The sequence below is a fragment of the Puccinia triticina genome, chromosome 11A, assembly GCF_026914185.1.
Source record: "Puccinia triticina chromosome 11A, complete sequence".
In the NCBI taxonomy this organism is placed as follows: domain Eukaryota; kingdom Fungi; phylum Basidiomycota; class Pucciniomycetes; order Pucciniales; family Pucciniaceae; genus Puccinia; species Puccinia triticina.
This window is the reverse complement of record NC_070568.1, coordinates 5,235,914-5,250,656: the sequence shown is the minus strand read 5'-3', so window position 1 is coordinate 5,250,656 and position 14,743 is coordinate 5,235,914. Positions and strand designations below refer to the sequence as shown.

General features: G+C 46.3%; 2 protein-coding genes across 2 annotated transcripts; one reads left to right on the top strand and one right to left on the bottom strand.

The window, feature by feature from the left end:
• Positions 1-8,220: 8,220 nt before the first annotated feature.
• PtA15_11A504 (uncharacterized protein) lies at positions 8,221-8,847 on the bottom strand (the record flags this gene model as incomplete). The annotated part of the gene is made up of 1 exon (XM_053161420.1): positions 8,221-8,847. One exon carries the CDS (start codon positions 8,845-8,847, stop codon positions 8,221-8,223), a length of 627 nt encoding a protein of 208 aa, XP_053025368.1.
• A 769-nt stretch (positions 8,848-9,616) lies between these two features.
• Positions 9,617-9,823, top strand: PtA15_11A503 (uncharacterized protein; the record flags this gene model as incomplete). Its single annotated transcript, XM_053161419.1, has 1 exon — positions 9,617-9,823. The coding sequence occupies one exon, from the start codon at positions 9,617-9,619 to the stop codon at positions 9,821-9,823; it is 207 nt and encodes a 68-aa protein (XP_053025367.1).
• Between the last annotated feature and the right edge of the window lie 4,920 nt (positions 9,824-14,743).

The window sequence follows — 14,743 nt, the reverse complement described above, 5'->3', positions numbered from 1 at the left end:
CCAGGATACAGCCATTCCCGCAAAGCTTGCGGTCGGGTAGGCCCGAATTTTGGACTGCTATTTTCAGCCTCAATGCCTGTATAGCCCCTGTATGACAGGCTGCATACAGTAATGTGATTAAAAGAAAATCACTACTTTCTTTGTTTTTAACTGTGGGGCCTCAAGGGTTGCACCATTGGAATCCTGGAGCAATTTTACACCAATCGGACCCTTTGCCACATGCCCCTCCCACCAGGGAGGAAAGTGTTGCACTGTCTAGAGAGTGCCAGGCCGTAATTTCTGTCTAGAAGTCTGCCAGATATGAACCATTTCCCCATGTGTAAATGAGTTGTGTGTTACTCAACTCATACTGATCTTATCTGTATCACATCTTGTTGGATTTGGTGAATTAAACTCAAATAATGGCTTTCTCCACTTGACAGGAAGTACACACACAGATCCTCCAATGACAGCTGACCTGGCCATGAATCCAAGACAACCTCCAATTGATTACTGGGTTACATGGCCATCAAGTGGAGAAACCCTCCATGTGATGACTGTTTTAGATGGCCATCAGGTGGGGGGTTTCTCCACTCCATGATCCTGTGTATTGGCCATGAAGTGCATACATCCTCCAATTGATGACCATTTATACCAGCATTTGAGTGGAGAAATCCTCAACTCAATGGCTGTTGTGTGTGGCCATTGAGTTAAGGGATTCTCATATCAATAACTGGTGTATACTGGCCATTGATTGGAGATGGTATCCACTTGATTAAGGGTTACTGGGCTGTGAGCCGCCAAGCTAAATGAAAATCACATGATGTTCATCAAGGAGGGCTTTTATGATCTTGAAAAACCAGTAATTACTATCAATTGTGCTGGGGAACTCCCAGATCAATACACAGTAGATTCTGGCCATCCTGCTGGGCTTTTGTGAGCTGGATGGCCAGTATATGCTGCCTTGAGAGCTTGGGAAGGCTGCCTCAATGACCAGTATGGGCTGGTCCTTGGGATAGGGCATTCATGCGATGACAAGTAGGTACTGGTCATCGGATTTGGCTTTGGGGAGGCAGTGGATTGATTTCCACACTTGTCCACCCTATCGTACGGCCAAACAATAGGGTGGACAAAATAAAGGGGTCCCCGAGTTGGGGGAGCCCTCTCGAGATGACCAGGACATACTGGTCATTGCTCTGGCCTCTCCAAGCTTGTGAGTCAGTATAAGCTGTCCAAAGAGCTCAGAAAAGCCCATATGGATGGCCCGCTTGTGGTGGCCAATGAGAAGCAGGGCATAGCACATCGAATCGAATCAATTCGAGTATTCGTATTCGATTTCGAATCGGGTCAAATAATGGCCCGGCAAATTTCACCTCGAATATTCGAATAAGTTCGAATATCTAGTGAAAGTGCGACTTGGGGCCTTTTGGGCCCCGGAGGAGTTTGTGTAGGCCCTGTAGGCCCTTTACCAGCCCCGGGTCAGCCCTATGCACCCCCGGGGCTGCTGATATCACAGCACCCCCGGGGCTGCTGATATCACATATCCTATACCACACTGACCAGTGACGAGTCGACGACCACCACCGACTAAGACCCAGACAATCAGCGACTCCTGAGTGGCCAGCGACTAGAGGACCAGGTAAGTTCTTCTTTTCCTTTAATCTCTACTAAAGCAAGATCGAATCGGATATTGGCTAATTGGAATCCCCACACTGACCAGTGACGACTCACGAGTCGACGGCCACCACCGACTAAGAGCCAGACAATCAGCGACTCCTGAGTGGCCAGCGACTAGAGGTAAGTTCTTATTTTCCTTTAATCTCTACCAAAGCAAGATCAAATCGGAACGGTAGTGGCTAATTGGAATCCTTATCACATTTCTGTTGTTGTTTTTTTTTCAGGTAGAGCCTAGAATCATGGCTGCCACCGATGGAGATGATCCCCCGCCAAAAAGCAAATCTACTTATCCGTCATCATCGCCAGGAGTTCTTCTCACTGCCCAGCGACGTAAATCGACCGGTGTTAACCAATCAGAGACAGCGATCTCTTTCTTCGGGGCTCCTGATTCAAAAGGAAAACGAATCTGCTTGATCGATCAATGCGGCAAAGCGCTCGTGGCAAATAAGACGACAAAGACGAACTTTGTGAACCACATTGCTCGTAAGCATCCTGGCGAATGGAAACTCGCCCTCGAAGTTGCCGAGAATACCAAAGAAGGCATTGAACCTCCTCAAAGCTCTGGTACCCCGTCCGCTGGGACCGCTGCCCAGCCCTCGTCGTTGATGCCTAAATCTAAAGCCACAGGTCCTCTTCAAAAGATCATGCTCCAGTCTCGCCAGTCCAATTTCAACACTCATCTGCTCGACTGGATCATTGAAGACCAGCTGTCTTACTCAAAAGTAAGAAGTCCGAAATTCCTCAAATTGATTCATGGACTTGACCCGGGGATCACAGTCTTTAGCGAACATACTGTTTCTCGGCGAATCAAGGCACTTTATGCCGATAGTAAGCCTACAGTATTGAGATTCCTGCGAAATGCATCCGATCGCTTCTCTTTCACGACCGACATCTGGTCCTCAGCTGGCGGAACCCCTTATATCTCACTCACATGCCATTTCATCTCCAAAGAATGGAATCCAATTTCAGCAACCATTGGATTCAAACCCTTCCGAGAAAAGCACACCGGTGCCAACATCCACGACAAAATCCTCCAGATCTTGGAGGAGTTTTTTTGCCATTCCGAACTCAGCTCAACTTCAAACAAAAGAAAATCAATCCACATTGCTGATACTTCTGACGACACGGACAAATCCGACTCATCCAATGCCTCTGATAACAATTCAAATAGCCAAACAGGATCTCCTGTGGATGATGATGCTCAATCAAGTGAAGACATCGATCTCTCATATCTCGGGAAGCGAATTATATCCATCACTTTGGACAATGCCTCAAACAACGACAAGTTTATTGAGACTGCCCTCACTACAAAACTCTTGGATTCTCCTGAAGCTCACATCCGATGTTTCGCGCACATCCTCAACCTCGCGGCAAATGAAGTTCTCAAAGTTGTTGAGACTTCCTTGACTAAACTCCGAACAGTTATTTTACATATCCGACAGTCTGATCAAGTCTTTGGCATCTTTCAAGGTCTCTGCAAGGATAACGAAGTCAAACAATCAAAACCAATCATCAACAACGCCACCCGCTGGAATTCAACGTTTGATATGCTCGATCTAGCTCTTGTTCAAAGACCAGCAATCGACGACCTTATTTCTTCATACAAGAAAAACCACCGAGCTAGTCAAAAGGATCCAAAAAAGAAGTCGAAATCTAAGAAGAAGAAGGCAAAAACGAGCTCCGGCAAACATCAAGTTATCGATGCGGTGCGGGAGACTAACAATAAGAAAGCTCGAGAGATGGTCAGTATTCATTTTAGCCTTTCAGTTAGACCTTGATTGCTAATGTCATGTATTATGTTCTATATAATAGGATCCAATAAATGACGATGATTGGAACCTGTTCGAGTGGATTCATGAATTTTTGGAGAAGTTTCAGCAGGCATTGGTCGACACCCAAGGCGAATCCTACGCAACTCTGACGATTGTCATCCCATGGTACAAGGCCCTGATGGACCACTGCAACGAAACATTGAAGAAATTCACTAAATCCCAACGTCCATCAAGATTGATCATGGTTGAAGCTGCAGATGTTGCTCTTGAGAAGCTTCAGGGATACTATTCCGTCCACTCCCACCACTCTATCCTTGCCGTCGTTTTGGATCCACGCTTCAAGTTTGCTCTTTTTGAACAACGAGGATTCAACACTGACAATGATGATGTTGATGCAAATGCCGAGACCCAGATTCAGTTTAAAGACGAGGCAATGAAGGTTTTACGAGAAGCTTTACAAGAATACTCTTCAAAAATTCCAGTCAAGAAGGCCAAAGGAAGCTCTTCGGCGACAGAATCCGAATCAGTTTCCAATCAGAAAAAAGGGAAGTATCAATTCCACCCGTTACAAAGCTATAAGAAGATTTCAAAGCCATCTGCAACCGACAAAATCTTGACCTATCTGCAAATGCCCGAACCGCCATTTGAGAAAGACATTATCACTTGGTGGAAGGAGAATCAGCATCTACTTCCAACTCTTTCAGCGATTGCAAAGGACTACCTTGCAATTCCGGCCAGTTCAGCAGCAAGCGAGCGTGTCTTCTCTCAGTCCGGTAATTTAGTTACAGTAAAACGTGTTTCTCTCTCAGGTGACTCTGTTGAATCAAACATGTGTATGAGGTCTTGGCTCCGTGGCAATCTGGTTGATATTGCTTCCAGTTCTCTCAAAATTTATGAGTAGTTTCCACTTCTACTATGCTTTTTTCTTTCATTTTTTTTTCTCATCAAATGAATATATGTGTCTGATTGGGCTGGAAATCATACATGAAGTATAAGAAACTTTAAATAGCTATGAACAAAAATGAAATGAAGTATGAGACACTTGAAATAGCATTATAGCTATGAATAAAAATGAAATACATGACCATGAAGTAGAGATGCAATGAGTAGACCCGGGTACCACCTGGTTTTTTTTCGCCCAAAAAAGACACCCATACCCAGACCAGGACACACCAATTCAAAAGTACCCAAAATAAGTCAAAAACACCAAAAATGTCATTTTTTGGTGGTTTTAGTGCATTTTGGAAGTTTGTCCGTCGAATATCTGCGAATACTCGAATATTTGACGAATCAGTATTCGAGGGGCCCAAAAAAGGCGTCGAATACCACCGCGCTATGCCCTGATGAGAAGGTACCTCCCAGCGCAATGAACAAAAACCACTGTTCATCAAGTCCGGGGAAAAGTGTGATATTTTAACCATGTCCACCCCAATGTTTGCCCAAATATAAGGGTGGACATTACATAAGAAAATCAACCCTCCCCGGGGAAACAGGGGGATGTTAGGCCAATCTGTGTTTCCCCACGCGTCCATAGTTCACTTGTGACAACCTTCAAACCCCCAGACACAATTTTTTTAACACTTTTCCTCACATATTTGTGTCACTGCTGCTGGCCCATGGCCAACGATTTCAAGTGGTCTGGATCCAGAAAGGACACCGTGCAGAAGTCTTTAGGCCCCGTTTGGCCGCGCGAGGTGATGTGATAAATCGGGCAATTTATAACGGGGGTTGCCCGGGGTATAACAGCCACTTATTTGGTGTTTGTGGCAGCCAGTAATATCATAAAAGACATGACCTCGCATGACTGAAAATTTATCATCCCCAACATTTTGGAAATAGAGGTCTGGACCTGTATTTTTGGGTGATAAATCCACTCGTTGGGTCTCCAAGCTACACCTCTCAATGACTAATCATTTGGTCATCAAGAAGGACACAACACCTCAATGACTGGTCTACCTGTCATCAAAGAGGACACAACCTTTGGATGACCGGTTTGACCGGCCATCCAGAGGACTTCACCTCTTGATGACCGCTTCAACCAGTCATTGAAGAGGACAAACCCTCTTGGTCATCCTCTTGATGACCGGTCAACCGGTCATTTAAGAGGACAGACCCACTCGATGACCGGCCAACCGGTCATCAAAGAGGACATAACCTCTGGAGTCTGGATGACCGGTCATCGAGAGGTTGTGTCCTCTTCGATGGCCAGTCAACCACTTCACCTCTCGATGGCCAGTCAACAGGTCATCAAGAGGTTGTGTCCTCCGATGACCGGTTGACCGGTCACCGAGAGGAGTTGATCAGCTCTTGATGACCGATCAACCGGTCATCAAGAGCTGAAGCCCTCTGGATAACCGGTTCAACCGGCTATCCAGAGGATCCCCTTGGATGACCAGTTCGACGAGGATCCTCTTTGATGACCGATCAACCGGTCATCAAGAGCTGAAGCCCTCTGGATGACCGGTTTGACTGGCCATCCAGAGGAGTTCAGCTCTTGATGACCGGTTGATCAGTCATCAAGAGGTGAAGAAGTCCTCTTCGATGACCGATCAACCGGTCATCGAGATCTGAACGGATGACCAGTTCAACCTGCCATCCGGAGGAGTTCAGCTCTTGATGACCGGTTGCAAGGTCAAGAAGTCCTCTTTGATGACCGGTTGATTGGACATCAAGAGGTGAAGAAGTCCTCTTCAATGACCGATCAACCGGTCATCGAGAGCAGAACGCTCTTCATGGACCTTTCATCGAAGAGGAGTTCAGCTCTCGATGACCGGGAGTTCAGCTCTCGATAACCAATCAATTGGTCATCACGAGCTGAACTCCATAATCATTTTCTTGCATCTGATTTTTCGTTGCTTGTGGGTTTGTTGTAGAGATTATTGATTGTTTGATGGAGCCATGTATGGTAGCTAGTTGGGAATGATGAGTGCAGTAATAACTGGACTTGCAAGAAAAATTTATGTGGCTGCACCAAACACACATGTTATGAGTGTTGTCTTGGTTTTATTGTTTCTATGACAACTTCAACCTGGCTACATGTGTCATGTAAAGTGATACACAATTTATCATATAACATCGCGCGGCCAAACGGGGCCTCAAATAACAGCCAGTGATAATTTAGCACCATTTTATGAGAGAAATACACACCATTTTGTTGCACCATACACATGGAAACAAAGGGACCTGTGATGAACAAATTCTACACATAAAAGAAAATTAATGGAAAATGGTGGGGGAAAAGATGTAAGATGATCAGTCTACAAGAAAAATGGTGCTACCCATACTGTGATTTGCGTTGGGATTTAAGAATTGTGTGCAATAAAGCTCACTTCTGCAATTGTAATCATGATGAAACAAACGCAAAACTTCAGCAGAGAGATGTTTGTGTGCTGGAATTGAGTTACACATCATTTCACAAAGACTTGAACTCCAGTTACAATTGTGTTGGGAAGAAATTGAACCTAGAGGTAAATTTAACATTGAACTCACATCAGACAACACAACATACAAAATTAAGGCCAGGCACTCTCTAGAGAGTGCAACACTTTCCCCCCTGGTGTCCCCTTCCCTGTGGTCAGCGCAGCACCCTTGTCAAGCCAAACAGCCACACAAAGGGGTTTTGACTGCCTGTACAGTGAAGCTGTGCAGGCCTGTGGCTGAAATAAAAAAAAAACCTTTTTTGGCCTTGAGCCCGCAAGCTTTTCAAGAATGGCTGTAAAATAGAAAAATCTTGGAGGAATTTTGTGAAGGAGGGATCCTGATTGAGAAGCCAAGAATCAACTTCAGTTCAATCTTGAAGAGTCAGATTTTCAGATGTTTGTGATCTTGCCAAAATTCCTGCTGGTCCAATTTTCAATATTTTCTTTTCAAAAATGGATCAGGAGGTCCGCACCATCCTCCTCTATCTCCAACCCAACTTTTCACCTCCGGTGAGATGGATGTACAGGAGGTGAAGCTGTCCAAAAGCTGGCTACACCAAAACTGGCCAACCGTGATGTGGTTGTAAGTTGGTTTTAGACTCAAGTCCCTCCTTTGGAGGGGGCGCTCCACAACCAGGGCTGCCCCCCCCCCCCCCCCCTGCAGAAGAGGGACTTCCACAAGTTTGGTCAAGCTGCTGGTTGCTTGTAAGGATATGCTCAGTAAACAAGCACCAGCCTTGGATATCACCCTTGTCCAACCGTGAATCCATTATGAGAACCCAGCACTAACTTAACTCAGTTCCTTGGGGCTATTGGCCAATGGCTTGGCGGAGGGGCTTGAATTCTCTGGCCTGAGGCTGAGCCTTGAGCACTTTCCTGGTGGTTTTGCTATTCTTTCTTGAGGCTTGGAAAAACGACTCCCACACATTGGCCAATGACTCCCAAAAGCTTGCAGAGGTATTGGCAACAACTCCCAAAATGGCTGCAGTGGTGGGACATCAGGGAGCCAGGTGACTGGTAGTTCCAGAGCCGCCAACTTGACACTCTATGCTACAACATTCAGTCTGGATAGTGGGCCTGCTGCCTTGCTTCTGACCACACAGTAAAAACAGCGAAATCATGGATTCTTGTTGCGTGGATAGATATCTGCAGGGTCAAAATCCTGTCACCGACATTGCGGACACAGTACAACGCTCAAACAAAACATGAGGGAGATGACAAGCATCTGAGGATGTTATTTACAGATAAATACAACTCTTGGTTACATACTTAGGTGAGAAAAGAGGATAGATGGGATTGAAGAACGACACGGCGGGTAGAGCTACAATCTGAAACAAAATTGGCACAAGCTTCTGTCGCGACGAAGAAAGGTGTCAAGGCCCGAAGTTAGTTTGAGGAGAAAATTTTCGTGACTGGCGTTTCCAGTTGGAAGAGGAGGAGGATTTGCTGGCCGAGGAGCTGTTTGCATCGACAGCCCCTTGGGCATTGGCCTTGGCATGGGCAGCCGCGGCTGCGCTTGCGGCCGACTTGCCGGCACCGCGTCCAGAGCTTCCGGCGGCGGCATCAGCTGTGCCTTTTGCGCCGGCTGAACCTGTTCCATGTGGACCGTTTGCCTTGGCGTGAGCAGCAGCGTCTGCATTGACATCGGTCGCGCTACCAGCTGCTCCTCCTCCGACGCTGCCGGCAGGGCCACCGGGGACCACGACTGCGCCAACCGGAGGCGGGCCATCGAACGGGGCGGCGGCAAAAGTATCAATGGGTCGGGGTCCGGGTCCTCCGAGAGCAGCCCCAACGAGACCAGTCGCCGCATTGAGACCCGCGCCAGGCCCGGGGACCATGCGTCTGACCATTCGATTACCGCTCGCTCGACGAGCGTTGCCGGGGGTGTAGGGAGCGCTAGTCGTCGGTTGAGTATCCTGGCTTAGTGGGGAAGTGAAAACTCCAACAGTAATGACTGTAAGACTGATGAACATCATCAAGCTGAAGTTCATCTTCAACATCTTTTGCTAAAAGTTCTAGAATCGCAATGGACACTGGTAAGCATGAAGTCGAAGAATGAGACGGGACGGGACGTGGATTGAAAAGAAAATGACTAACAGGAAGCTTGTTCGAGGAACGCGGGTCTTGTTGCGGCTGATTGCGAAGTATGCAAAGATTCACGGAGAAAGACTGTCAAAGTCAGTTGCCGGGTCCAGAGGTTCCGCTGGATGCTACAAGTTTGTTTCTAACAAGCGGTTTAACTTTCAAAGTTCCGAGGGTTGTTGATAACAGGAAATAAACCAGATGGATAAGAGTCGACGGCTAGCCGACAAAGCCGAAGATGATAGACAGGAGAGGGAAAATGCACTTGAAATGTGTACAGGAAACAGGCTTTGGATGAGGGGATGAGGATTGTTAAGAGGAAGAAAAAGGGGTCGGTTATAAGCCATTCTCCAAGTACTCTTGGCAGACAGGAGCACCGTGAGCGATGAAATAAAAGTCCAGCGTGAAGGTCGCCAAGTGATCCTCTTCATTTTCACGAACCAGCTCATCCTCCTCGTAAGCATAAGTGCTCATGATAAAAGCTGGCGAGACCCGCCCCTCTAACCAACACGAACCAGCCTTGCCTTCCCGGGGAATCGTCGTGACTTACACGCACTCGGGAGTGCTTAGTGCCGACTTTCCATCCGAACCCATCAACACGCGCTCTCGGACGGGCAGGCACGTCCGAGGCTCATCTCATGCCCTACGAACTCCTCCCGGCTCGTCCGCAACGTCTTCCGACGCACTATGGTCAGGAACCCGAACCAATGGAACTGGATCGGAAAGGCTAAGACACCCTGCCCACTCGCCGAGCCTGAGGACCTCGAATGGAGCCAGGCTAGTAGCAATACGGAGTGGAATAGGATGCTCAAGGAGAGGCTTAAAGAGCGCGACCGGCCCCACAGCGAGCGCGCAAAACTTCTGCAAGCCAAGGCCGCCGCCAGACAACAATAAGAAGAGGAGGCGAAGGAAGCTCGGGCTGCGAGGAGTGTCTCTGCGACCGCTAATCGCTTGAGCGGCGACTCGGTCGCCCGCAAACCTAATAAGGTCTTGTTCGCGTCCTTGGCTGGCTTGTCGGACGAATAGCGGGTCCGGCTGAAACGCGAGCGGTGAGCCAGAGCCTCGGGAGCGCGACTCAGATGATTGGCATCTTTCCTTATCTTCCGCTCGCAATTCTGGGGATCTCGTGGATCGTAGAATCGTGTCTGTGTGTGAGTATGGCTGTGGTGGCAGTGTCGGACACCTGGTTCGGCGTGGCGCGCAGGATTCTTGCTCGAAACTACTACTGCTTCCTTGGAGAAAAGAAACCAGCAATGCCATTTTATACATCATGATCTGGGTGCAATAAACTTGGCGTACTCCCAACCCTCACTTTCTCACATTCAAATTACAGCCATCAATAGACTTGTTCTTCCAAGTCTGTCGGATCCCAATGAACATGTGACATGGGGTCATGATGGGTGTGCATCATGTCCCTTCTATTGAACTTACAGTAGTCGTCCGGGGTCCTTTCCATTTTTACGCTTTGTTACTCTTACCAGTTGTGCCGCAGTTGTTCCGAAACCTAGTTGATCCTTTAAATGTCCGCTCCAATTATGTATCGGCTCTTTTCCTTAATCAACTCATAGTTCTCAACAGCTACAACACTAACACTCATCGCTACGATCAGGTCTGTTACTCATTAGGATATCTCACTTCATTGTATCCCTTTTCTTAACAACTCTTCTCATTGTTTAGGTTAGTGTGTCGTCGGTGCTCAAGTCGTATCAAGTGTAGATACTTATATCGATATCGCTACCTTCTAAAAGGTGTGTAAGAGTAATGCAAATCAACTCATAGTTCTCAACAGCTACAACACTAACACTCATCGCTACGATCAGGTTAGTGTGTCTTCGGTGCTCAAGTCGTATCAAGTGTAGATACTTATATTGCTACCTTCTAAAAGGTTAGTGTGTCGTTGGTGCTCAAGTCGTATCAAGTGTAGATACTTATATCGCTACCTTCTAAAAGTCTGAGTTCATTAGGTTATGAGCCCAGTGGGTGCTTAAATCTGCAACCTCATCAAACTCTTTCTTCGTATACGCAATGACCGATAAAGCGATTCATCGCCTTCCTCTTCTCACAAGAACTACGTTCGATGACTGGCGTAACGTCATGTTCTCGTTTTGCTTGGAGAAGGGTGTTGATGATCACTTATTATCTGACTTGGTCACCACCGAGAGGGATCCTATCGCCAAGGCTACTCTTAAACTTCAAAAGGGAGTCGCGGCTGGTATTCTAGGACGAAACTTAGGAGTAGAAAACTACGCTAAGTTTATCACCGAAGAAAACAAAAAGGAACCTCATCTGATTTGGAAAGCTTTGATTGCGCATTTTCAATCGGCATCTGCTCAGAATCAATTGGTGGTTTATCAAGATTTCCTTAAGATCAGGTATACCTCATCTTTGGAAAAATTCCTTACCGATATCGATTTGGGGCTTTCTCATATTCGTTCGGTTGGCATTCAAATTGTCAAATTGGAAAAACGTACTCTTGATGAACATCTTCTAGCGGAGTACCTTGTCAATCTTCTTCCTCCCAAGCTTGAGAGTACTAAAGATCTTCTCTTAAATAAGATTCCAATCGATATCGACACAGTTAAACAATATCTCAACTCTAAATCTTTAAGTTTGAGTAACGTCAACACTTCTACTGACTCGGATTCAGTTACCATTAAATCTGAAGCTGCTTTAAAAACCGTATCCATCAACTGTCAGGACGGGTGTCACAATGAGAATGCTCGACACTCAAAAGCGAATTGCTATAAGCTTTATCCCAACAAGGCGCCAGAAGCTTACAAAAAGCGTCAACTCTTGGCGAAAGCAAAGAAAGCTAACGCTGTAACCTCCGAAGACATTAGTGGTGTTTATGTTTGTGTATCGGATCCGCGAGCATTGGCAGTCGTTCAAAACAACGCGTTGATCTTTCTTGACAGCTGTTGCTCAGATCATATGTTTTCCGATCGTCGATATTTTTCCGAATATGAAAGCTTCAATTCAACGGTCAATGTAGCTAGTGGTCAATTCTTGCCGGTCAAAGGTCGCGGTTTAATCAAAATCAAAAGCGACAACGGCAAACTTTTTACGGTAAAAGCTTTACACGTACCCAGTTTGACTCATGCTCTTTTGAGTCTTGCTCGACTCTCCAGCAGCAACTGTGATTTGATTCGTCGTGACGGTTCAAAATACTTCGTCAAGGATTCTGTGAAGAACGTCATTCTCTTCAATGCGCAGATTCAAAGCAACATCTTTGTCTGTCAAGCGGCTGCTATTCAGCCATCAAGTTCCACGACTGTATCATCGCTCGTGGTGCAAGGTTCGTCTACATCTTCGAATTCTCTAGCCAAACAAAGCATTGATCCTCGATTGCTTCATAGGCGAGCGGGACACCCTAGCCGAGAAGCACTAGCTAAAATGTTTAACTGTAGCTACTCCACCATAGACTGTGAAGCGTGTAGTTTATAAAAATCACATCGACAACCATTTTCTGGTAGTCTCCCAAAACCAACCTGTATTCTAGACTATGTATACATGGATCTTAGCGGGAAAATTACTCCCTCGACTGTTGGCAAAGCATCTTATTACTTCAAAATTACGGACTCCTTCTCAGCGTACAAACATGTTTTTATCTTAACTCACAAAAATCAAGCACTCGAAAAATTTAAGGAATATGTAAATGAAGTAACTACTTTTCATTCACGAAAACTCATCAATCTGGTCACCGATGGTGGGGGCGAGTTTTTCTCAGGAGAATTTGACACCTACTTGAAGGATCAAGGCATCATTCACCACATCACGGCACCTTATACGCCGCAGCAGAATTCAATTGCTGAGCGTGGAAATCGGACGACAAGCGAGAAAGCGCGAGCACTTCTTAAGCAAGCAAATCTTCCGACAAATCTTTGGGGAGAGGCTGTTAGCACAGCAATTTTCTATGAGAATATCACTCCAACTAAGAAGATCGGCTGGAAATCTCCTCATGAAGTGTGGTTTGGACACGTTTTTAACCTAGGTCGGCTTTGTGTGTTTGGCTGCCAAGCATTCATTAACATTCCTAAAGAGCAAAGGAAGGGAAAATTCGGTGATACTTTGAGAGCAGGGGTTTTACTAGGGTATAGGCTGGGTATTCCTAACTGGAGAATACTTACGACAGACTCCCGGGTTGAGTACAGTCATGACGTCATCTTTGATGAGTCATGTTTTCCAGGAATCTCCCCGGAAGATCTTGCCTATCCTGAATTACAAGAAAGTTTGGACGAGCTTCAAGACTCATATGACGTCAATCATCTTGTTTCGCCTTATAATCACCAACTGACGTCATCAGATAACTCAATGACGTCATCTGAAGCGCCTCTTGTCTCGCAAGATCAAGATTCGGCAGTGATATCCCCTTCCACTCTTGTTCCTTCCGCTTCCACAACTATCCCTCATCCACCACCTTGTTCGTCTCCATCGACAAATCTTCCCCAACCCCCTTCAAATTCAAAAGTTTCAACGGGTGCAAAACCCAGTTGGCATTACGTTCCTGCGGATCAGCTATAGCGGAGGCTAACTTGGTACCTAAAACGTACAAAGCCGCGATAAACTCGACTGAAGCTCAGAACTGGCTGGACGCTATCTCCGTCGAACTTAGGGCAATGGATCGCTTGAACGTTTGGGAAATTGTTCCGATTCCGTCCGATCATGTTCTACTTGGCACAGTGTGGGTGTTTCGCATCAAAACCAACGCGGCAGGTCAATTCGTTAAATTCAAGGCGAGACTTTGTGCGCAAGGCAGTGCGCAACAAGACGGTATCAATTACAACGAAAATTTTGCTCCGACTGGTCGCCTTCCGGCTCTTCGGTTGGTTTTGGCGTATGGCATGAACAACGGCATGGACATCCATCAGATGGACGTCAAGAACGCATTCTTAAACGGCACATTGGACGAAACTGTATTTCTTCAAATTCCTCAAGGTTTAGAAGCACCTCCAGGGACCTGTCTTCGCCTTATAAAATCAATTTACGGTTTGAAGCAAGCCCCTCGGGTTTGGTATCGAGAACTTTTGGCATTTTTTGAATCAGTCAATTTTTTCCCTTCCCCAAACAATCCATGCTTGTTCAGATCGGCTGATCCAGACTGGGTCTGTATGGTGCATGTTTACGTGGACGATCTTGTTGTTGTCTCTGAGGATGTGGCGCGTTTCAAAAACTTCATTAACAGCAAATTCTTAATGGAAGACTTAGGCCCCATTAATTCTTTGCTTGGCATGAAGATTTCTTGGGCAGACGATCATCTGGAGCTATCTCAAGAAAATTACATTTCCGAAATTCTTTCCGAATTCGACATGACAAACTGTCGTCCGGTTCTAACCCCGATGGTGCCAAATACCACATTGGTTCGTGCGACTCCTGAAGAAATCGAAGTTTTCAAAAAGCTCAACATCAGCTATCGGCGAGCGGTCGGTTTAGTTAACTGGGCTGCAGTCGCTACCAGGCCCGATATCACCTTTGCTGTATCTCAGCTCTCTCAACACTTAGAAAACCCCGGCATTGTTCACTGGCATGCTTTCTTACACTTGCTTCAATATCTCTCCAAAACCATTGACTTCTCTCTTAACATCGGCGGTAATGAAAATCGAGTTGCGATTTATGTTGACTCCGATTATGCAAACTGTCCTGATACTCGTTGTTCTTATTCCGCCTACCTCGTCCGCTGGGGTAATTCAATTATTTCCTGGCGAGCTAAAAAGCAACCATCGGTGGCTTCTTCAACAACTGAAGCCGAGTACAAATCTTTGAACGACGGTGTCCAAGAAGCAATCTCAATGCGCACGCTTCTCACTTCCCTTGACC